This window comes from Lonchura striata, chromosome Z (genome assembly GCF_050655825.1).
Source record: "Lonchura striata isolate lonStrDom1 chromosome Z, ASM5065582v1, whole genome shotgun sequence".
Taxonomy (NCBI): Eukaryota; Metazoa; Chordata; class Aves; order Passeriformes; family Estrildidae; genus Lonchura; species Lonchura striata.
The window spans coordinates 2849991-2873679 of record NC_140740.1 but is presented as its reverse complement, the minus strand read 5'-3'; the positions used below and the strand labels follow the sequence as shown (position 1 = coordinate 2873679).

The 23689-nt window shown below is 34.8% G+C and overlaps 1 protein-coding gene across 1 annotated transcript in view; it reads left to right on the top strand.

Moving 5' to 3' along the window:
* Positions 1–1280: 1280 nt before the first annotated feature.
* The window catches only part of LOC146763570 (uncharacterized), a 33670-nt gene continuing 11261 nt past the window's right edge, over positions 1281–23689 (top strand). Inside the window, exons 1-4 of the mRNA XM_085567853.1 lie at positions 1281–1326; positions 6926–7262; positions 8767–8841; positions 21708–21806. Coding sequence (XP_085423979.1) covers positions 7160–7262; positions 8767–8841; positions 21708–21806 — 277 coding nt within the window. The 5' untranslated portion in view covers positions 1281–1326; positions 6926–7159. The remainder of the gene's footprint in view (positions 1327–6925; positions 7263–8766; positions 8842–21707; positions 21807–23689) is intronic.

The window sequence follows — 23689 nt, the reverse complement described above, 5'->3', positions numbered from 1 at the left end:
TTCATTAATTGCAATTTCATTTACCTTCCAAATACAATTATAATGCATCTATTTTAAAATATTTTTAAACAGACCTTTTTTTATTTATTTATTTTCAAGTTGTCCATCATGAAAAACTGAAAAATCTTTGAAAAATTCCTTTCTAAATATGTCAGTTTTTCCATATATGAACCATCTTTAATCTCTTTATCCTTAATGTCTGCAGATACTCCTCATTTCCACCTAATCCTTCTTCATGTTTATCTGTTCTTTTAGCATCTGAAAGGCCAGATGGAGATCTCTTTTTCACAGAACACTGAAAATAAGGGGGGAAAAAACAGGGAGGAAAACACACCATGTCCTGACCTGGGCAGACACTGCTGGATATTTCCAGGTACCTGAAGAGTTCCCTCTGCCAAAACAAAAGTCCAATTTTTTAAAGGTTTTTATTTATTTATTTTTTATTTATTTATTTATTTATTTATTATAGTATGCATCTGTTTAAGAGGTTTTATCCTTTTTCTACTAATGGCAACAGAATTAATTTTTCATTATTTTCATCTTGACAGGTGAATGTGACTATACCTGGCAGAACAACCTCTGAAAAGTAGATAGCATCTGCTTTTCCTAAGCACTCCCTGCAGAAGTATAAAGAGGATGTAAGTAAAATTTATTATTTCAATCAGAAAAACTTCATGCTCATCTGAGGGCAGAATTTAGGCTCTATTTATTTCCAATATAAAGTAATATCAAGAAGATAATCTAAAGTTTTTTGCATAAACAGGCAGGGGAGTGGAGCTGAAAAAATCCCACAGAAAGCAGAACAAATACTGCTTTTGGTATTGTACAATTCCAGTATAAATTTCTGTAAAACATGAGCACTGTAAATGTGACTGAGCTCTGAGCATGGGTATACTCTGCTGCAAGGCAAGATGTTCCTTCTAGAGTGTTGTACAGTGCAAATTACAGGATATTTTCACAACTGCAGACATTAAGAAAACATTTTGGTCACATTTCTCCAGTAGTTACAAAGCTCCCAATGCAATCATGTTACCGAAATGATAAAATGTGTTTTAAGGCCAAAATCTGACTCTCAAGGTGATTTACATTGCCAGTTTCCAAACCCAATGTTCTCGCAGAACTGAAAAATGTCATTATTGTCAACACTCCCTTGAGGGAAATGGAAATAATTTTACTTTTCTGATTTTACCTGGATCTAATAAAAACAGTATCTTGCTTTCATGTCACTGCACCCTGAGCAAACCTCACGAGGTCTTTTCTTTTTATTTTTTTTTTTCTCTGAAGCCAAAATAGTTTCTATTGACTCAGACCACACGGCAGAAGAAGGTAAGTAACAAAAACAGACACTGAAACTAAAACTGCATATTGAAAGAGTTACTTTGGTTTTTAGATTTTCCAAATTGTTTTCATAGTGACATTTCCCTCACCTTCTGCATTTTCTCTAGACAAAGCCAGATGCCTGAGCAGTGGGCATGAATTTGCTGCTTTTAGGGAATTTTATAGAGCAAGGGTTTTCCCGGTTATATTTTACTGACACAAGAATGAGATTATGCTGTGTAAAAAATAAATTCTGGCTGTTAGGTTTTTAGAAAAGAGTGGTCTGAGGAACCAAAACCCTGTTGCAGGAGCTGTAGGAAGGATTAATGCTGGATAGTGCCAGGGATGAGTGGGAAATTGAGGATTTTTTGTGTGCAAACAGCACCAGACACCAAGTGTGTCCCTCCATGCAACCATCCAAGATGCAAAGCTTCTTTATGGCACAGAACTTATAAAATTATCCTAACCCTGAGGTCAGGAAAACACTTCCAAGTACATTAACAACTTCAAAAGTGGGATAAGACCTTGCTTGTTCAAAGGTGCTGTCGTGGTAGTTTGCTGATCGATTCAAGACACGACTACATTAATTTAGATGTTGCCACAGAAATCCTAGAATTTAGATGGATAACTGTGGAAAAAGGCTGAGAGAAAATAGGGGTGGCAAGGTGAGATTTATCAGTTCATGCTTTGAAAACTGTATTAACTTGTGTCTGATAACACACAGTATCTGCTTCAGCCAAGGGAGAGCACTTGTAGAGAGCAATTAATTTTATCCTTAAATAGGTGTCTTAAAGCAGGTTAAATAAATTGTGCTTGTTTTTCTCAGGCAATTGTAAAAGACATCCAGATAACTAGTCCAGATCTAAATGCCTATGTTATAGATGTCTGACATTAAGGTGAGATGGAGAGACTTTCCACAGAGCCACAGAGAATCCTAAAGACCCACCAGGACTCTGCGCCTCCTCCATCACCCGAAGCAATTTAAGAAGTGCTTTTTCCACTTGAGGCTGATATATAATATTTTAAATTAAAATGTGAATATTGTCTATATTTTTCCCTTGATTGACTCTGCTGGCCAGCTAAGCTGACCAAGTTCTGTGTACCTTGATTGATATTTCCAAGTTCCTGTAGAGCTGACCTCTCGAGTAATGAAGTTTTCTGGTTGGAATGTGCAACCTTCACCCTTGTGCTGGCATCACCATCACCATAAGCTATATCTGGAGGAAGGAAACAAAAACCAAAAAAAAAAATAAGGCCAGCTTTCTTCATTGTGCTGTCTCATTGTAGTGACTCTGCTTTGCTGCTGGCTTTTACTTTTTACCTGAGAGCCCAATTTGATTCAAAGTTCATTATGTCTCCTATCATAGAGATATCTTTTGTTTTTATTTCCAGTCCTGTGATTATTCTGGTCCTCAGAACTGAGTAGTTTCAAGTCACTGGGAGAGGTTCATGCCAGGTAAAAAAAGACAGAGAGGAAAACAGGAGGGAAATACAACATGATAGGATACTAAATAATGTCATAAAAGTAATTTAGGTAAAAGTTGGTGGTTACTTCTTATACAGTCCATAAATTTTTAAATTCTTTAAAACCTTTTTATGTTTCTAGGCTACTAGTGGATTAATATGGAAAAAGCCATGCATTTAGGGATAATATAGGGAATGGTAAGATCTAATGTGATGATGTGTCTCTTCAGGACTTATATCAGTAGTCAGATAGAAGATTCCTTTTTTCCAGGTTATTTTCAGAAACTGTTTTACTATTTTCTTTCAGGAAGAGCTATTTTGAATTCAATGAGGTGCATTTTGATTAGGCCTTAGGAAGAATCTGAGACAGGAATGACACTTTTTAGCTTTTTCCCCTCATAAATTCAGCATGTATAATATGGCTTATTCAGGCTCCAGTTACATTGATAATTATGAATATACTTTAATATATTCATTTGTAATTCAATCATGGAGAATACATATGGAGAGATAGAATTATTGAAATGAAACTGTTATAAGGAATCTGCCTCTGTACAGAAACTGTTCTGTCAAGACTCTATATTTAAAAAAACTTCAAGGAAAATGTTAGGGTTTTCTTTAAGGATATAAAAAAATGTCACAGCAGGGCCTTGATCCAAGCTCTCCCTGATGTCACAAGGAATGTCACAGAACAGCTGAGGGTGGAAGGGACTTCTGGAGGTCACTGCCCCAGGCTCTGTGCTCAAGCAGGGGCACCCAGGACCCCTCCCAGACAGATTTTTAACATCTCCAAGGACGACACACTACAACCCTCCTGTCTGACAACAATCCATTAAAAACTTCGTGGGGGCTTCTGTCCTGAGCACCTGAGAGCCCCTAGATGTGGTGGTACTCGTGTGGGTAGTTTGAAAGAGAGTGACCAAAATCAGAGGCCAGGAACAGCAATTATACAGAGTTTCCTTGCTGAGTCTCCTGAATTAACTGATTGACTTATGGTGGAAGTATTATATGCAGACAAATATTATTATGTATAACTCTTTTGCTTCCATTCAGTTAATAGCTGTCTAGTCAGAATTTAAAAGAAAGGACTATACCATAATATTTGTGAACAAGCTCTAGGCAGAAGATGTTGATAGCAGTTCCAGGGAAAGTTCTGGATATAAAATGCTATAAATATTGTAAATAAAAGTTGTACTTGTGAAAATAATAATAAAATTTTATTTCACAATAAATCTGATTATGATGCTTATTTTAAGAGCCTTACTTTAATGGGGCTTCAGGATACTTCCACCCTTGAAGAATTTAGCACAAATATAAAAATAAATTTCTCTTTGTCCTCTGCTCAGAAAGGATCATAATTTCAGGGTAGGAAAACTAATCGTTCTTGTTTAAGCAGACCTGTGTTTGTTCTTTTTTTTAACAAACAAACAGTATGAAGGTCTGCAGTGGTCTTTAATCTTTCATCTTTTTGGATTAATTAGTGGTTAACCCCTTCAGTTACTAGCAGAGACATCAAAAAACACAAAATCTTCCCTTACAGCAGTGCAGAGGCTGGGGGCAATACCACACATAGCCCAAATTTTGGAATTTACAAACTCATAAACTCCCCCTCCATGCCCCTGGCTGAAGTTATTGCCCTGAATTACAAGAGGCAGATTTTCTGTGTGGAAAATATTCTGTACTATTCATGTTTTGCACCAAAATTGGCACAGGTTTTATTTTCTCACTTTCCTCTGACACAGAGCACTAACAACAAAGATATTAATAAATAAATATCTTTGCAATATTCTTTCCACCTTTGGGCCGAAATAGGACCAAATACTGCTGCATCCAATCTTCATGCACCAAAAATGTAGTTGTTATTCACTTGGTGGAGTGAATGCATATATGTCTCCATCTGTATACATTTTTATATATAAAAAGGTATTTATAACAGCCTATTTATAACAACCTATTTTAAACACATTAAATCACATGATGCCAGTGGGCTGTGTAACCTGACATGTCTGCTTTTAAAAACAGAGCTGGACCAGATAAGATAAAATTTAACTTATACCAGGTTAGAATCAATGAAAAACCAAATCCGATTACATGAAGCTGCCCAACAATTCTATATAGGGGGAAAATATCGAAAAAAATGCTTGCCCATTTTATAGAGCAGTAGTTTGAGAGAAACCATGAATTTGTCTTAGTAACTGATAAATCTGTTATTTTTTTTTTTTAATTCCAGATATTGCTTTTTGTCTCGTATCTATCAAATCCTATTGATACACCCTGAACAGAAAGAGTAAAATGACTGTTTGGTTAAGATCTACTCCAGGATTCAGAAACATTTATTTTGTCTAAACCAAATATCTGAAGTAAAATTTAAACCAAATTGAAATTATAAAAAATTATGTAAATGACATTCCAACTTTTTTCCTTCTCTCCATCAGTGTGTGCTATTTTCAAGGCTACAATTCAGAATGCTAATAAAATCAGAAGACACTTGTTAATAACCATAAGAATTATACTTTGCAATGAATATATCAAAAATAATGTTTCTCAATTGCTTATCTTTCCATAATTTATGTAAAAGCCCATGATTCTGTGGTGGTGGGATTACAAGAGGACAATTAAAGAGGTAGGGGAGAGTCAGTCTTAGTATCAAAATCCAAGTAAATTTTGGGTATAGCAGAATAATATGGAAGCGATGATTTTCAACCAAGTAAGGATAAAACATTTGCAGGTTGAGAAAAATGGTATAAAATAAACCAAAACTTTGAAAGTTGCAAAAAAACATAAAGGACTATCTGGAAATCAACATAAAAAGTCATCCTGGCCTTGCTTTGGAGAGTTTCAGAGTTGTTCACCCTGTCCTTTGTGACCCTCCTGAGTCTAAAGTGCTGGGTAGCACCAACTGCTCAGAAGTGACAATAAAAAACACTTTTCAAAGAAACTTCCCCAGAGGATGGAGTCGTGGACTTGTTTAAATCCGTGGAAAAATGTCTTTTGCCCACAGGAAGGCCAAGATTCAGGCTTGATGCTTTAAATATGTCCATCCTGATTAAGTGCTAAAGGGTAAATGCAGTGCTAGCAGGAGGCCTGATCAGAGGGTCATAAATATTTAGAGAGTCCATTCCAGTTCCCATCAAAAGGGGAAAAAAAAATGACACAGAAGGACAAAGCCAGACAGCAATGAAAGTCCTTCTGTTTCTAAAGGGACAAAATGTTCTAAGAGTTTTCTTTTTCCAAAGTGAAAAGAATATATGTTAAAACTAGTAACAGCTCAGGAAGCAGAGTTCTCAAACTTAATATTTAAATTATTTTCAATACACATGAATTATTTTTAAAGTAATAAATACATAGGTATATATTAAAACATATATTTATAAATATAAATATAGATTTATAAATATATTTATAAAAAATAAATAAATATTTATATATGGATGTATAATACTCCTTCTGGCACCATGAATGCAAAGTTACTACATTATGTACAATATTCTTTAAAAAGATATATTAATTGCAAGTAATAGTATAATATTAAATTTTCATAAACAAATACAAGAGATTTCTACATATAACTAGATCACAAAATTATGTATTGTGGGCATCAAATTGTCCTAGCAAATAAATTATAGGACCCCATACAAAATTGTATTTTAGTGTAAGTTTCAGAGCATTGCAACAATATAAATCTTGAAAGAAAATTTTAAAAATGTGTGATACGGCAATACAATTCTTGTAATGTGTAATGAAATTCCCCCATTGTATATGAGTATATATTCATTGTGTATGAAAATATAGTTTTGACAGATGAGGAATAAAAAAAGGAAATAAGAAACTGAAGCTTACATGACATGAATGCACAGAGAAATTTCCCATGCTAAGAGTTTTCTTGATACTATAAATTCATGCTTTCCTGAAGTAAAAGTTATGTGCAGCAGTTTATTTTGAGTGATTGTCATAGTTTGGGATGAATCATGAAATTCAGTTAATGCCCAAATGTCTCTGTGGAGGGGGGGTTTATATATATGATTTAATGATGGAAAAGCCGTGTCTGTTTGAATGCAGAGGGACTGAGGGTGAGTGGCTGCAGTGCAAAAATTGACTCACAAAATGCTGAGTTTCTCCTCTTTTGCTCCATTTGCCCCCTGAGGCTGTAGAGAAGAAGCCCCTGGACCAACCCTCTCCAGCTGGAATAATCCCTCAACAACCCTTCCTGGGATTTTCCTCACTCAGGAACAAAATTTGCTTGGCTGTCACTGTCTCCCTCACAAGGAGCATTTCCTCCACATTTGGTTCCAGCTCCTGACAATCTTATTTCTCATGGACGAATTATTCTGCTCATTCTGGGCTGTTTCATCACAGTCAAAGATGAAGAAGGGAATTTATGTTGTGCATGCAGCTGGAAGTCACACCTTTTGATTGCAGCGTGGAGGGACATCTGAAAGCTCGTGGCTTTTGCCTAAGAGGAATCTTAAGGATGTCACATGGTTTAGTATTTCAGATATGTTTGATAGGACATTTACTTTTTATATTTTCTGAATTTAATCAAATAATTAAATCGTGTACTGCTATCACTGCCATGAAAAAAAACGTTCAAAAACTCAAAAATTAATTTTGAGTCAGGAAAAGTGCAAAGGATTTTTGCTTCAATTATTATTTGGCCTTAAATAGATAAGGTCCTCACCTTTGCGCAGAATATAATTTTGATTTACATTTTAAATCACATTATAAAGAACATTTGGCTCATATTTAAATTTTACTATGTGTACATAGTATTGCATTGCTTCCAGTTTTCTGTTGAAGTGCTACAGATTCTCCTTCACATACATATATATGTATTATATATATCTCTCCATATATATATTATACATATACATGCATAAGTCTAAATCTAAATCTAAATCTAAATCTAAATCTAAACAAATATATAACTATAACTATAACTACAACTATAATTATAACTATAACTAACTATAACTATAACTATAACTATAACAACTATAACTATAAGTATAACTATAAGTATAACTAACTATAACTATAACTATAAGTATAACTAACTATAACTATAAGTATAACTATAACTAACTATAACTAACTATATAACTATAACTATAACTATAACTATAACTATAACTATAACTATAACTATAACTATAACTATGACTATGACTATGACTATGACTATAACTATAACTATAACTATAAAAACTATAACTATAACTATAACTATTAATAAAAATAAAATAAAAATTAAAATAAAAATACATATAAATAATATAACTATAACTATAACTATAACTATAACTATAACTATAACTATAACTATAACTATAACTAAATATAAATATAAATATAAATATAAATATAAATATAAATATAAATATAAATATAAATATAAATATAAATATAAATATAAATATAAATATAAATATAAATATAAATATAAATATAAATAATATAAATATATGCTGCACATTGTTCTCTGTTGCATGTCATCCAGGAAGTTTGGGGTCTGCAGAGGGAAGATCCAGAGGAAATATTTATATATCTTTCAGTCAATACAGGCAAAGGTGGTGAAAGTAGAAAAGGAGTTTGATATAAAGAGGATGCTTTCATTGATAACTGACATGTAGTTTATTTGATTTAGAAATTTAAAAATATGCATACAAGCATATAAATATATATAATTGTTAATTAGTGGTGAATGCTTTTTGTCCAGTCATTGTTTAGTCTTTTCCACATACAAATTCACTCATGTGTAAGTGGAACTCTTCAGAACTAATCCAGGGTATAATAAATATTTTTTAAATGCATTTAGTGGAATCTACCACAATTATATCTTTTTTTTTTTTTCTTTTTAAAGGAACAGATGTTCCTTTATGAACGACTAGAGGGAAATAAGTTCTTTAGAAAGAACAATTTTAACCCTCTCACTGCATGCTTTGACTTGCACTGTCCAGGCCACACAAGGAATTTTCTATGACTTAGGCTGTCCCAGTGGGAACTGGAAAAAAGCACAGAAGGGAGGAATTTGCTGCTGGAAGGAGCTGGCTCCTGCTGGAGGTGAGGTTTGTTCAGCAATCCTGCTTCATGAGCCTGGAAAAAAATTCCCATTGTGGGAAAAAATGGAATAGAGGTGCTGGGGAGTACAGGGAAGGGAGTGGGAAGGGGTCAGGGAGGGGATTTTGTCACCATCCATCATGGGAGTTTAACTATATCAATACATAGGAAAGGATTAACTGTGAATAAAATGTGTATTTGATTATTTATTAAAAATATTTTATAGCATTTAAAATGCTTTGCAGTGTACTTTAGTGGCATCCAGACTTCACTTACTTCAGCTTTTGATGTGAAGCAATTACTGAAGGATTAATTTTGAGTTAAAAATCTGAATAAAACAGAGAAATCTTTATGTGATTTTGTGCACATATGCAGACATTTGAACATCTTTAGAGATATTTGCATGTAATATTTAATCCTGTTTATGAAAGATTATAACATCTTGAACATCTGTCTTGGCATTTCTCTGAAGTGGCTCAAAATAATCTGTGTCTTAGGAAAGAAATCCTATTTGTAGGTGTCAGATTTCTCATCTGAACTCCCAAGAGATCAGTGATATTTGCTTGTAGGTGTTTGTCCAGCTGGTTCTCAGACTTGGCTGAACAAGGGTCACATCCCACATTTTTGCCTGGGACAGTCTGGTTTGCACATTGTTGGGCAGTTACTTTGGAAAGCTACAATAAATTCAGCTTCCAGGGGAAAAAAACTGGATTTTTATGGAACTGCCCCAGAGCTGATGTGCATCAGAGGTGCTCCGAGTCCAGGAGAGAACATTCCCATGTGGGCCAAGCTGGGATGGGCATCCTCTGCTCCAGAAATCCAGGACAGGTTTAATTTCCTGAAAAACACACTAGGAAGAAACTTCTTTAAATATCTTGGATGTTCCTGGTTCTTGGATTAGGAGTAGGAACTCCAGCCAAAAGGAAAAATAAAATAATAATAATAATAATAATAATAAAAATTTAAAAAAAAGTAGTTTGGAGATTTAACCAAATTAATGTAAATCCCAATTGATTCACTATTAAAATGGATTGCTAAGCATTATATAATTATATTTTTTTTTTTGCATTTAATGGGATTTTCATGACTGTTTCAATCAGGTGTTGAAATTCAGTTTGTTGTTTGCTGTTATGTACGTTGGTGGCTATTGTCCCTTCACACTTTCTTAATGATTTAGAAGGTAGAAAAGCAGTGAATTTCAGATAATGAAATTGTAATAGGATCCATAATAGAAACATATAAACGCACACACTCCGCTTTCCATGCCCTATGGAGAGGGAATTTTTATTTACTTGTGAAATTGGCTACAGATGGGATAGGAATTGCCATAAGCAACTCACAGCCTTTCACTGCTGCATCTCTGCTGAGCTGCAGAGACATTTTTTCAGAAGCAAGAAGTGATTGAGTAACTGTCATTAACCAGTTGACATAAAGTAGAACAAGTGTTAGAAGCCCCTATTCAGTTGCAAATTTGTTGCTATGTACCAATTAATTTTATTTCAGATGCTTTCAAAATCCAACATCTGAGAACTTCTACTAGGATGAATCCCATATTGTATTTATTTAGTAAAAGAGGTTAATGGGAGTTTACCTTGCTCATGTGTATGGGTTTTGATTTAATTTTTAAAAAATATGAATTAAGTTGTCCAAAATTAAAAAAAAAAAAAACTTAGGAGAAAATAAAGGATGAAAGGGTTCTACTGTTCATAGATCTTCCTCTAGCAGCAGTGAGAAATTGTGTATTCTCTAAATTAATATTTTCAATATACAAGAAACAAGGAGAGTCACTGTACTGCATGGCCATTCTGCTTGCTATTTTATTAGCATTGTTTTTGTGCTAAAGTAGTGCAAATATGTAACTAGTAGACTAATGATTTTTTTTTTTCCTCAGTTTAGCCAGAGAAATCAGGTTTATAAGTAAATTCAGGTTTAAGTGGCAGACATTTCTGTACAAAAAACTGGACCCAGACAGTTGGTTCCTAAGTGACTGTGAAATACAACTCCTTCCTGTTAACCCCATCAATGCATATTTGACCATTTTCAATTGATTAAATTAACAGAGGAATGTCAACTCAGTCTGTTTTTTGAAACAAAATTATCTTCTTTCTTTTTTATTGCCAATTAATACTCATAAAGAGAGACTTTTAGGGAAATAATCTTTTTCATTATCACAGATTCTTATTGTTTCTCTACCTTGTGTATGGTAGCTTAGTCTTCTGTATGTCCTTCTTAGCTAAAGACAATGGGAAGAACTTATAAATATAAGGAAAAACCTTAAAATAAGGTTAGATTATCCTCAGGAGCAATAAATCAGGAATACCATAGGGGCTTTTTGATGGATCCAGGGCAATGTCCCACTAAGTTTCAGGGTAAAGATAATTAGCTATTAATTTACCACAGCAAACTATGCTATTACAATCACACTGCCCAGGGATAGCATGTTCTAATTGCTTCAGCACATTTCCAAATGGAATAATTATTCCATCCAGAGAGTGTATTTGTATAGCAATTGTCACTTATTAATTATAGAAATGGAACATGTTACATCTGGGGGATTTACAAAGGAATGATGTAGTCTGAGCAAGGGATGCTGTCTGGGGAGCAAACAGTAGTGCAAAAAACTCACAGGCTGTGCAAAAGTGAGCAGATAAATGGTGTTTCTGGCCACCTTGTGCACAAGGTAATTGTACTTCCAGTGGTTCCTGAGAGCTCACCAAGAATGTGCATCATTTTTTAAATGCCCTTTTAATGCACTTGTTGGGACAACGGCATTTTTTTGTTGTTATTTAACAGAAAAGCAAAGGGAAACCACTCCTCTCATGTACACAGCAATTGACACACCTGCTGTTGGATGCAGTTATAGCTTTCTTTCCACTGCTGCTTCACTTCTGAGGCAGAACTGGGCTGATTTCTGCTCGAGATGCCATCTCCAGAAGAAATCAGATTAGAAATGCCAGGGAGCCAATGACTAGAACTGATCATCTGTTGGAACTCAAAATGTCCCTCAGACATTTTTGGATGTTCTGGGCCCAGGTCAGAAGCATTTGAGACCCTGGCAGGCAGCTGGAAACAGCTGGGATTTTGGGTTTGAGCCATGGGATGATTTACCAATCTTGCAGGAAGAACAAGAAGTCACAAAAGTTTAGATATTAGAGTAGAAATAGTCACAAAGTAGAGGGAAGAATTTTTGAGTGCTGTACAGGGGGGTTTGGTTTTGTACATGGGGGTCAGAGGTTTTAAGATGGATTTGGGATCTGGGCCTGCCCTGTCCTCCCTCTTTCTCCTTCCTCACCTCCATGTTCTTGGTGATGCTGGCACTCACAGATTGGTTTGGAGTAGAAAATCACCATTTAATATAGGTAATAGGCATTGGGGAAAACTGTGAACATGTAACACGTAATGTCCCATATAAAAGATAGAAAATCACCATTTAATATAGGTAATGGGCACTGGGGAAAACTGTAAACATGTAACATGTAATGTACCATATAAAAGATAGAAAATCTCCATTTAATATAGGTAATAGGCATTGGGGAAAACTGTGAACATGTAACACGTAATGTACCATATAAAAGAGAGCAGCAGCCCTGGGTGGGGAGAGAAGCAGAAGCAGAAGCAGAAGAAGAAGAAGAAGAAGAAGGAGAAGAAGAAGAAGAAGCAGAAGAAGAAGAAGAAGAAGAAGCAGAAGAAGCAGAAGAAGAGAAGGAGTCAGAGAGGATGTCAGGGTGTGTGTCTGCCTCTGCCTGAGCTGTGAGCAAACCACAGCAGCCCGAGAAGAAAATCTTTTAGATAACTTGCAATAAACTGCCTTGAGACTGAACAACAGAGACTGCTGAGTCTTTCTTGGGAAGCATGGGTTGGAGGAGAGACCTTTCCACCACACAGAGCCACCCCTGACCCAGGGTGACCTCCAACAATCATCAGCAGTGTCTTTTCCAGAGTTGAGTTGTTTGTCACACACACCTGTCTGCTCCCCTTTTCCTTGGACTCCTTTTTTAGATACTTCTAATCTGGTCTTGAAAACAAGTAGAACTGCAAAAGGTGGAAAAATAAGGGCACAGATCTACACCTGTATTGTTTTTTTTGTCCAGGTGCTGAAGAAACACTGCTAAATATTATCTGTATTTCCAAACACATTCTTGCAGAAAATGTCACCAATTCATTCATAAGCATTCAAAACTTCACAGTACATTTCATATGTAATATTCTTCTCTTTGTTCCTCCCCATCCCCACCACCTGCTGTGTAATCTGAGAATTAGGAGAGCAAAATTCAGCACTGATTTTTAATGATTCATCCTAAGTCATCCGGAATAAATGTCTTGCAATAAAATGTCATAAAATTATTAAAATTACCTAATCTCCTCAGACACATAATTACATCTGTGTAATTTTTTCTTGTCGGTTAATTTTTGGGGCACTGAGATTGTAGCAATAAAGGCTCTGACATATAGAACAATTATTTGTTTTTCCCAAATTGGCATTTCCTTTTTTTTTTTTTTTTTGTAATTGTGATTATGCAAAGTTATTTACAGAACAAAAGAATTAAAAAGAAAAGAATGTATTCTGTGATAGAGTCTAAAGCATAGAAAGGAGGAAGGAAAACTTCTCTCCATGTGTTCTGGGGAATATGGCAAAATTTATTTAATGTTCCTGCAAAGGAAGAGCAAAAAATATAATCCTGTGACTCATTATTTTTCTCTTTTATTTCCTGTGTTCCCCCTCACAATTTTTTGTGGCTTAAACTGAAGCATGGCACAAAGGACAAATTAAAATGGTCTCAATTTGCATTTGCTCAGGAGGAATCTAGAATTGGTATTAGGAAAAAGTTCTTCCTTAAAAGGGTGGTCAGGGAGTGGAATGGGCTGCCCAGGGAAGAGAGGGAATCACCATCCCCAAAACTGCTCAAAACCCACGTGGATGTGGCACTTTGGTGGCCAGGTTTAGAGGTGAGCACAGTGGGAAGGTCAATGGTCCCATGCAGTGATTTTGGAAGTCTTTTCTAACCTTAATAGATTTTATGCTTCTTCTGTCACACAACCCTCACAAGGTCTGATGTTTATTTTATGGATTATTTCTCAAAGTGACACAATAAAAAAGTATGGGGTATTTTTCCTGTCATTTCATCATTTTCTCTCACTTAACCTGGGCTTTAGAGACAGGACTGAATTAATTATTCCACATCTGTCTTGGAAGATAAGGAGTTTACTCAGAAATAACTTGTGGCATTATTTGAAGAAGAGGAGAGTGCACAGGCCAGGCAGGGTTTTGAATTGCAGGTTCAGCTCCCTGTAATGGATTTGACTGCACAACAAAATCATCAATAAATTTAAGGTGAGTCTCTAAATCACGGGATGTGTGGTGACTTCAAATAAACCCTGCTATTCCACATTCCTAACAGACATAAAATGCCCCAAAGGAGCCCTTGCAGCTCTAAGGTATTAGACAGATGAGGGTAAATTATACACCAGAAATGAAGAAAACCATGTTAAACTTGTATGATATTTTTAGGCCATTTTAACTGTTGTGGGATGGTTTTAAATATCTCTGTCAGTTGCTGAACCTCTGATTCTCAGGACAGAGGCATAGCTGCTATGTTCTAGCTTTTCTTCTAAGTTGTCAAGTACTTCTGAAGTAATGAGGAGGATTCTGGAGGATCTAAAGACTGAAAGTTGATAATCACAAGTGTAGCAGAAGATACATTGAGACATCAACACATCTCTCTAGACACTGATATTTTATTATTCTGTACATTCTTCATATTAGCCTATATTCTTTCAATAAACCTTACTTACAACTGCACTAAGAAGCGAGGTAATAATACAGGCAAATTTTAAATGGTTCCACTTAAAATGTGCACATTTCACTTGCTTTTTAAACTTTAATTCAGTCAGAGCATCATTTTCTGATTACTGTTTCATGTAAAAAATCTTTAAATCACTCCCAGAAAAAAATAAGAAAAAAATACAAGAGAGGCAAGGGGGAAGGAAAGATCAAAATGGGAGAGTATTCTAAAATAACTTTTCCCTCAATGCCTGATTTTTACTAGCATTGCCTAAAGATTGCTGCTTTGTGTTGTCCAAAAATTATTTATTGTGTTTATTTTTCCCAGTGATTTTTTTTTTTAAGATTATTGAAGCATGCTGTTAGTTCTCTAACACAGTTTTGCAGAATGGCTCACACAGACTTCAGATCTTAGTCCTGTAGGACAGCCTTGCAGGAGTCAAACTTTTATTCTTAGAGAAAGGGAAACAAACTCTGTACTGTGAGAAAGAAAGCTAAAGAACTGAGCTTGCATTTGAGAACAATTATTGTGGAGAAAAAAAAAATCTGCTTATTAAGGAGGAAACAAAGTAGAGATGGAAGAGAGTAATTCCACAGTATGGATGGTGCCCATAAACCAGTTTTGAACCCTTTTTTACCCATACCAATTCACTGCACAAGCATGGCAGTTTCAAATTAAAGCTCTTAGCCTTTTATTGCCTTTCTAAGGCAGCTAAGACTATTTACAGAAATCTGGACAACTCAATTTCTCTTCCTGTCTTGTAGCTCTCCTGGAGAGATTTTTGCTGTTCCCAAACCCAAAGTGCATACTTTGGAAACCTGGGATTCACCTCTCAGAGATTCACATTCTGGGACTGGATGTTATTGTATGGGGTAAAATATCCTTTCTGCTGCTATTGTAAAATTAATTAGACTGTGAAAGAAAAGCTGTGCTGACTGCTCAAAAACCTGCATTTTCTGTGGCATATGGAAGTTTATCTTGTAGAGGCTGGGTGGTTTTTAGGTTTCATTTTGTTGTATGAAATCTTATCCCAGGCCATTTTGGAGAAAAGAGTGGCCTCCAAAGTCCTGCCTGGCACTGGACTGGTGGTGGCTGTCATGGATATGGCTGTGCCCTAGAGAAATCATATTTATAAACTTTTGTGTTGGGGAGTTACACAAATTATTTCATTGTTCTCAGAGACATTGATATTCACATCTCTGTTCTGCAGAATGTTCTGCTGCACCCTACCTCGTGCAAATTTGGATTTTATAGGGAAGTAAGTAGTGTTTGACTTGTGCCTCTTCACAAGAAGATGAATTCTTCTTTTTTCTCAGTGACAGCAACACTTCTCTTCAGAGAGAATGGTTTTTACTGACAGGGAAATAGGAAATATTGATTGCTACTTTTCCTAATACATAATCTTTTTTACAAAAGGAGTGACACAGTTTTTCATTACTGTGCTGCCTGTCCCAATTTCTGCATTAAATTACTCAGTTTTTCCACAACCTGGGATTTGAATTTTTGAATTGAAGAGAGGATCAAGTTTGTTGAAGGACCACAAGCAACAAATTCCTTTGCAGCAATCTTGTCTTTCTTTCCTCTGAAAGCCAATGGAAATGTGTGTGTCTGGTCTGCAGTTTGGACTTATTTGTCCTGTAAGTTAATGATAACTCTGTCCTACTGGATACCAGGTCAGCTTTGAGTCATGGCTGCAGTTTCTTGGCCATAGGCTGGATAAATTTTTTTGCTTCTTTTCCTCATCACTCTGCAGCAAATTTAAGAAGAGTTTCTTCCTATTAACAAGTCTGACAACTTAAATCTATACAACATATCTCTTTTTGCTGTTCTTGAGAACAGTGTTTTCCTAAAAAACTCAACTAATATAGATTTGAAAAATCTATTTTTGCCCTTAATATGGTAATTTTTAAATTAATCTTTCAGCTAGAGACTTTACAGGCTCAAATATACTATGGCATCTTTAATTACACCATGAGCTGTCAAAAGTCATTAATGTTTTTGTCACCTTGGTGTCAGTAATTCATTATATTTATATGTTTAATGTTCCTCACTGTTTGCTATAATAATGTGGTGTTAAAATTCATTTATTTTACTTGCTACTAGTTGGGGATGATTTGGATTGTATCAGTGCAGTATATCCCTCCTTTTTTCTGGTCTGATTCAATAAGATTGCATAGTTATCTACAAAAAGTCTATTCAAGTTAGAAAAACAGTCTAAAGTCTGTTTAACTGCTTTAACTGTAGGAAAAACTCATTATATGTATAGCCATTGTCATGCATTGTAAGAGAAAACACAGCTATTGAGAAACGTGGCACAATGTTCTATTTTTTAAATAAAATAGCTTCCAAAGATCTTTATCTGTCACCATCCTGTTTGCTGTTATTAAAAAAAAAAAAAAAGTTATTTCTGAGTTCTCTGGAGGAGAATATTAAACAACTGACTCAGAAAGTTTATAAAAGTGAATTTGTAGTCCCTACTATTTGCACAGCAAATCTGAGTTTGAGATAACTGCTGTCAGTGATGGAAGTCAAATATTCTCTGTAATTCATGCTGCAAACCCAAACATTTACAGCGGTAGAGTTCATTGAAGAGGTCAGGGGAAGAACAAGAAAAAATGAACATTTGATTGTTACTGTCTAGAGCTATCGCAAATATTAAAATAAGAATAACTGCAAATCCTGAAGTTCTGTGGGGGTTTTTTTGGTGTTTTTATGGAAAGATTGCTGTTTTCTGGTGCCCTTTGTGCCCAAGTGTGTTTCCATCTCCATCTTCATTGCAATAACAGGCTCTTAGGTGTTGTTTTTTTCCAACTTAAATCTGAAAATTCAGCCTTAGAAGAATTTATCTTCGAGGATCTTGCCATTTTGGGAATTTAATCATTCATATGTAGAATGATTAATGCCTCAGCCTGTCCGATTTCACACTGAGAGTGTGTCTGCACATACAACATCTTAGGCTTTGATTGAGCTGACTTGCATAAGGGACTTGGGATATCCAATTTACTCTATCCAGGCTCCTTAAACTTAATGAAAGAAAAAAGATTAACAGAGAGGGCATTGATTTGGCAAACAAAATTTTTTTGCAGAAACAATAATAAAATAATGCAATTTTCCAAATATTTAGGTTCATTGCCCATTATTTACCATTTTAAATATAAACATTTTCTCTTACTGGAATGTATATTTTTTGAAGTTATTTATCAATTGTGTTGTTAAAAAAGAGGCCTAAATGTACTATTAAGGCCACATTTGTAAAAGTACATATTCCAAAATACAGTGATTTTCTGTTACCTCTGGCTATTCCACATGAGCAAGGATTTGTCCTCTGTTGAAGAGAATATGAAAAGAATAACAAGACTCAAGAATAAAACTGTTTGCAATGAAAGTAAAAACCTGTAAAATTCCTATAACCAGTTAAAAGGGCTTGAAAGCCTCTTCTTTCTTATAAAAGTTAAATTAGTATAACGAAATCCACATTTATTCTTCCCAGGCTGTAGTTTACTTGAATTTGTTCTATTTTCTATTTGATGTTCTCTGCTGGCATTCAATTTATGAAGAAATGGCTCCTCCACAGGCCTTTAATAACTCAAATGGTTCAGTCGCTTGATTGTATGTGAGGGTTTTGATTTGGGGCTTTTTTTGTCTGTTTTTTTTTTTGTTTGTTTGTTTGCTTTTGTAATAAAAGGTATTGAAAGAAATTTTTTCAGCTGTTTTCTAGAAATGGCTGTCTTGTTTCTCTCTGAAAGAATTCAGAAGGGCAGGAAAGTTCCCTCTGGAATGATCTGCAAACTTTAAATAAAAGACAAATTCACAGCCACCAGAGCATGATGGAATACTTGCAACTAGTGTTTAAAAAAAAAAAAAATTATATCACATGACCTTAAATACTCATCTTCTATATTATAGCCTGAGATTTTAAAAAAACCCTTTAACTATGAAAATTTCAAAGAAACTTTGGTGTGTACAACTTCTGCCTCAATTTCTGTTTACAAAGACATCCACAGTGCTTTGAAAAACCCCCATGAACTTGTATTTTGAGGGATGTATATATGTTGAAAAGAATTAATTGAACATATTCCTGGGCTGAATGCCTTCCTCAGCTAAATTAATGATGACATCAATGTTGTATCTTGAGTCTTTATATATCTGGGCTGTGCAGAAACCTTTGCTTGGGGAAAAAAAGAAGAAAAGAAGGAAGACGATGAGAAATCCTTTCTGAAGATTTTTAGTCCTGATTTTATTCACAGAGTTTTCATCTCCTTTGAAGGAAGCCAAACCAGTGTTGTTTAGCAGCATAGGAAAACAAAATTCTTGTTTTTCTCAGCTGCTGGGTTGGACTTGTCTTCACCCAGCACTCTTCCTCAAACTCTTTTTGAGATCTGTGGAGCCAGTTTTCAGGTATTTGAGATGTTTTTGGTCAGTTTTCTAACTCACTTTCTGAACCGCCTGAAAAATGTCCTTTGTTTTGGGCAGCAGCAGTAATTTTAAATATTTCACCTTGGACGTATGATTTCTGATTTTTTTTTTCCTTGCAAGGTTACATTTTTTCTCTATTAAAACCTGAAATCAAAACTTTTTTTAGTCATGTCTATTTACATAGGTATTTATTTATCAACAGAAAAATAAACTATATGTTATAATTGTCATGTGACACTCATCAAGAGGTATTTTTTTAATCAGTACTAATCAGAGGAATGCCTAAGAACACACATGGTGTATTTTAAACCCCTATTAAAGGTAGAAAATAAAGATATGATCATTCATGAACATGGTCATATGAACATGATCTTCAATTCCACCCTGGGGATGAATGTGTTTAAACCATCCCTTCATAGCAAAGTAGGAATTTAGACCAGAGCTGCATTTTGGCCATAAATTTTAGTCATGTGTTTGGGCAAGTATAATTTTTTTTTTCTGAAATGGCTTTTTAATTTTCTTTAAATTTTCTTGACATGAACTTTCAAAGAAAATGTTTACAGATATAAACTCTCCCCCATCCTGAAGGTATCCACTTGATTTTTGTTTCTTTCTGCAGAGTGAGCAAACTTTATTAGGGCTGGTGTGATTCAGGCGGCCAAAAGCACAGGATGGTGGGTGGAAATGTGGATTTGGGCACCTGAACCCTGAGGGGAAGATGGGACAGACATTTCCAGAGTGAAACTGAGGCACCATCAATATATGGCCCCAGTCTCATGATCACAATATATTTTAGGAAAGAATTCAAGGATCCTGGCACTATCCATACTTAGAGATCCCAGATACTTTAACTACATGTCCAACAGTGTCCCTTCTGTGTTATTTCACCCCACTAATGCAATGGCTTGAAAGGTTTAGGAAGAGACAATTTTTGTCCAGGACAAGAACTTCTGTGTCTCTCTGAAGGAAAAAAAAAAATACAAGTAACAAAAATGGCAGGTTAGACATTTTCCATCAAGTCTGAATTTACTAGAATCTGAGTTAGATGACACTGAAATTGTGGTTTTGGAGGGCATTTTCAGAGGTAGATGATAAAAGTTTTTAGAAGACTTCCTTTTCTTCTGGCTGGGATACAGGGCTTTGTCTATATAAACTTACACATATGAAATATTTACATTTTCATGTTCTGAAAAAAAATCAGACTCAAATGAATAATCACTTTTAAATAGATCCATGTTTACAATAAAATTTCAGCACAGTTCACACAAAGATCTCCCTGAAGAAGGACTGTGGTATGATTTGCACTCAATAGTAACTGACCTGAATGTTCTTTGGCAGTCCATTTATTTAAATAGCCTGAGACTTTAATTGATTATAAACTGATAATGAACTCCCAGACTATGGGAACTCCAAAGTATTTGTTAGTGTTGGCTAAATGCAACAGAATGTGGTCCTGTTTTCAGCTGTGTTCAGAGGAGAGGTTGTTTCTCTAGAAGGAATGAAGTCAGAGATTTCTTTGTGTATTTGATTTCTTAGTCCTGGCCCCCAAACTGGAGCTTATTTCACCCACCTATTTTATCTGTGACATAGATTTGGACACAAACTTAGTCACCAATTCTCTCTTTTTGCAGTCAACAGAGAAAAATAAATGTTTTTGAAGCAGAGTATGACTTATTTTAAATTCCTCAGTGGTGGTGGTAATTTTTTTTCAATATCAACACAAGAATCTAGTTAAGTATATTTTAACGTCCTGGGCTAGAGGTCTGTGTAATCAGTTCTAATTCTACATTTGAGAAATTATTGAATTTTATCCAGTTACTTCTGTCCTAAGACTCATAATTTGTGACTCAAAGAAATGGAACTTGTTTAAAGCTGTGTGACTGGTATATAGATTTCATTTTATAGACTTAAGGTTATATTTTAGCTGATAACATTAATTTTGTCTCTGGAAATACTTTATCTACAGATATTTACTGAAATTCAGCACCGAATACTCTAAATTTGAGGGTTGAGTACAATTGTATCAAATTGATAATTTAGTCTCATGCCTTCCATATTTCAGAAGAGTGGCAACATGTCATAGAGTGAGTATCATATTTATGACTGCTTTAAGAATTGAATTATCTTTATTTTTCATGTAGGTAAAAATGTCAAACAAGCAATCTTGATTTATCATGTTCAATGAATAAGAAACCAGAAATCGATAATTTGTGGCAACCTAATATTAAGACCAAAGAAAATGAAGAACTGACTACTCTTGACTTCATGGGTTTGTTCCATTAGTAAAAAGAATGTGTCTAGCATTTACATCTTGTATCCATGTCTTTGACATCAGTCTTGTAAATGCTTTTCTACTAGGAGTGTAATTTCAGTAGTTGAGGCCTTTCTTTTCTGTCTCAAATTTTAAACAGTAAATGAAAATATTTGGCACCATATTAATTTGGTTTGGAAAAAGGCAACAGGCAGTTCCCTCTTTTGGGAGCAGGGAACCTTGGATTTATTTTGAAATTCATCAGATACAGAGTGCTTTGCATCCATGAAGGAAAGAATGTCTTTTATTGGGATAAATTTTTTTATACTATTTCCCATGGTGCTATGTTTTGGGTTTGTGATGAAAACGGTGTTGATAATGTAGGAATTCTTATTTACTGCTGAATAAAACCTTCACAGTGTCAAGAACTTTGTTTCTCACACTGACCAGCCAGGTGGAAGTGGGGACTGGGACATTCCATCCACTGTGTCCAAAGAGATGTCCCCTACTACATAGAGGTAATGAAAATTTCCTGTTCAGAATTGCTTTTAATTTTTAATTTCTCTAGTATCAAGTAGAATTTTATATAGTCTTTTATAAAAGCATGTGTTCTACATGAACATTGATCATACTCTTTTACCCATTCTCCTTTATCATTTGATAAACTCTGTGTTGCCACACACCAACCCACATTTTTCCACTAACCAATATTTTCCCTGGCCTGTCAATTAAATAAAAAATTGACATTACATTTCATTACATTAGTGAAGAAAAACCATTGTGATTTTAAATCAAGCATTTGCCAGCAGAGATTCAAATCAGTTCATCAGTTTACATCTCTATTTCACAAATATTTTCAGTCACATTTGGCAAATTCTGATGTTTTCTGACATAATTTCTTTGGGTATTTTAAAACATTAAGCTTTTCTTTTATGATGTATTTCCATTTGCAAAATTTCCTGTGGAGAACAAGCTAAAACCACTAACTTCATCCAGAGTGAAAAACGAACATATATTCTTTTATAAAACAACAAACATCTGAATGTTGACAGTATGTAAATTGGGGAAAATTAATGAAAGATGATACCTTACAGTGAGCCATTGCTTGAGAAAAATAAATTATTTGTAAAATTATTTTATTATTATTTTTATTATTTCCTCATTTTATAATGTATTGATTCAATATAAAGACAATTGTAGTTGATAGTGCAAACATATACACTGTTAAGAGCAAACAGAATGCATTTCATTGTTATCCAAAATACACAATGAGTTAAAATGGATTATCATTCCATTATCATGGAATGGAAGTAATTTAACAGCTGATATGAAAATTGTTATGACATGAGAGATTTGGAAAGTTTACAGTAGGAGACATAATGAAGGTAGGAAAAGAGAAATAAAGAAAATTTGTGTGGTTTATGCATCAAATTATATTATATATATAAAAAACAGACCCTGCAAAAACAGAATTTAAGCCTTATCTTCAGAAATTGTCCTTGGCCACCTTGCCTGTTTCCAACAAAAACAAAAAAATCTTAAAATACAGAAGCTTGGATTTCTTTCATGTTTCAATTTTTACCTGAAGTGAAAATTTATAGTAGTTAAACCTGAACATTTAAGTTAACTCTTTTAGGAACAATTTACCTAATTTTTTTTCTCTTACCAGTAGAATGAGAAATTAATCTTTAACTGGAAATTGCACTACTATTTACTATCTTTTGTGGCACTGAAATTTAATGGCCTATGAAAATCTATTTTAATGACCTCTAAAACTTCTGGCTGCTGACCCTTTTTCTAAGTGAGCCCACATCCAAACCAGCTGTCCCGCTGGATGGATGTTCATCAATAAATGCCAATAAGAATATAATGCAGGGAAATATTTTTTGTTTGTTTGTTTTTTGCTAGAATAATGGGGTTGTGGGTCAGAGCTTGAACTGCTAGACCTCTGCAATATGAATAACATACTACCATTTACTTCTAACCATTTATTTCTAACATACAACCATTTATTTCAATTAGAATCTCACTTGAGTAGCCTACATATAGTAACTCTAATTGGTAAATGCAATATACCTCAGGAATTCCTAGTCATTCACCACTTCATAGCCAGCTGTTAGGACTACAGGTTAGTTAATAATTCTATAAATACATTCCAGCAAAATACCTTTACTATCTCATGGCACCATTGCTTTTTGGAATGGGTGGTTGAAGGAAGACCAGAAATGTCATATGTCAGCTCTCAATTTACTCTTAATGACAGCACAGTTTGGGCTGGAAGGGACATCTAAAATTCTTCCCTGTGGTGAGCAGGAGCATCTTCAGCTAAACCAGGTCACTGAGGGACCTGTCTGACCTGGCCTTGACTGCTCCCAGGGATGGGGAGACACCACCTCTCTGA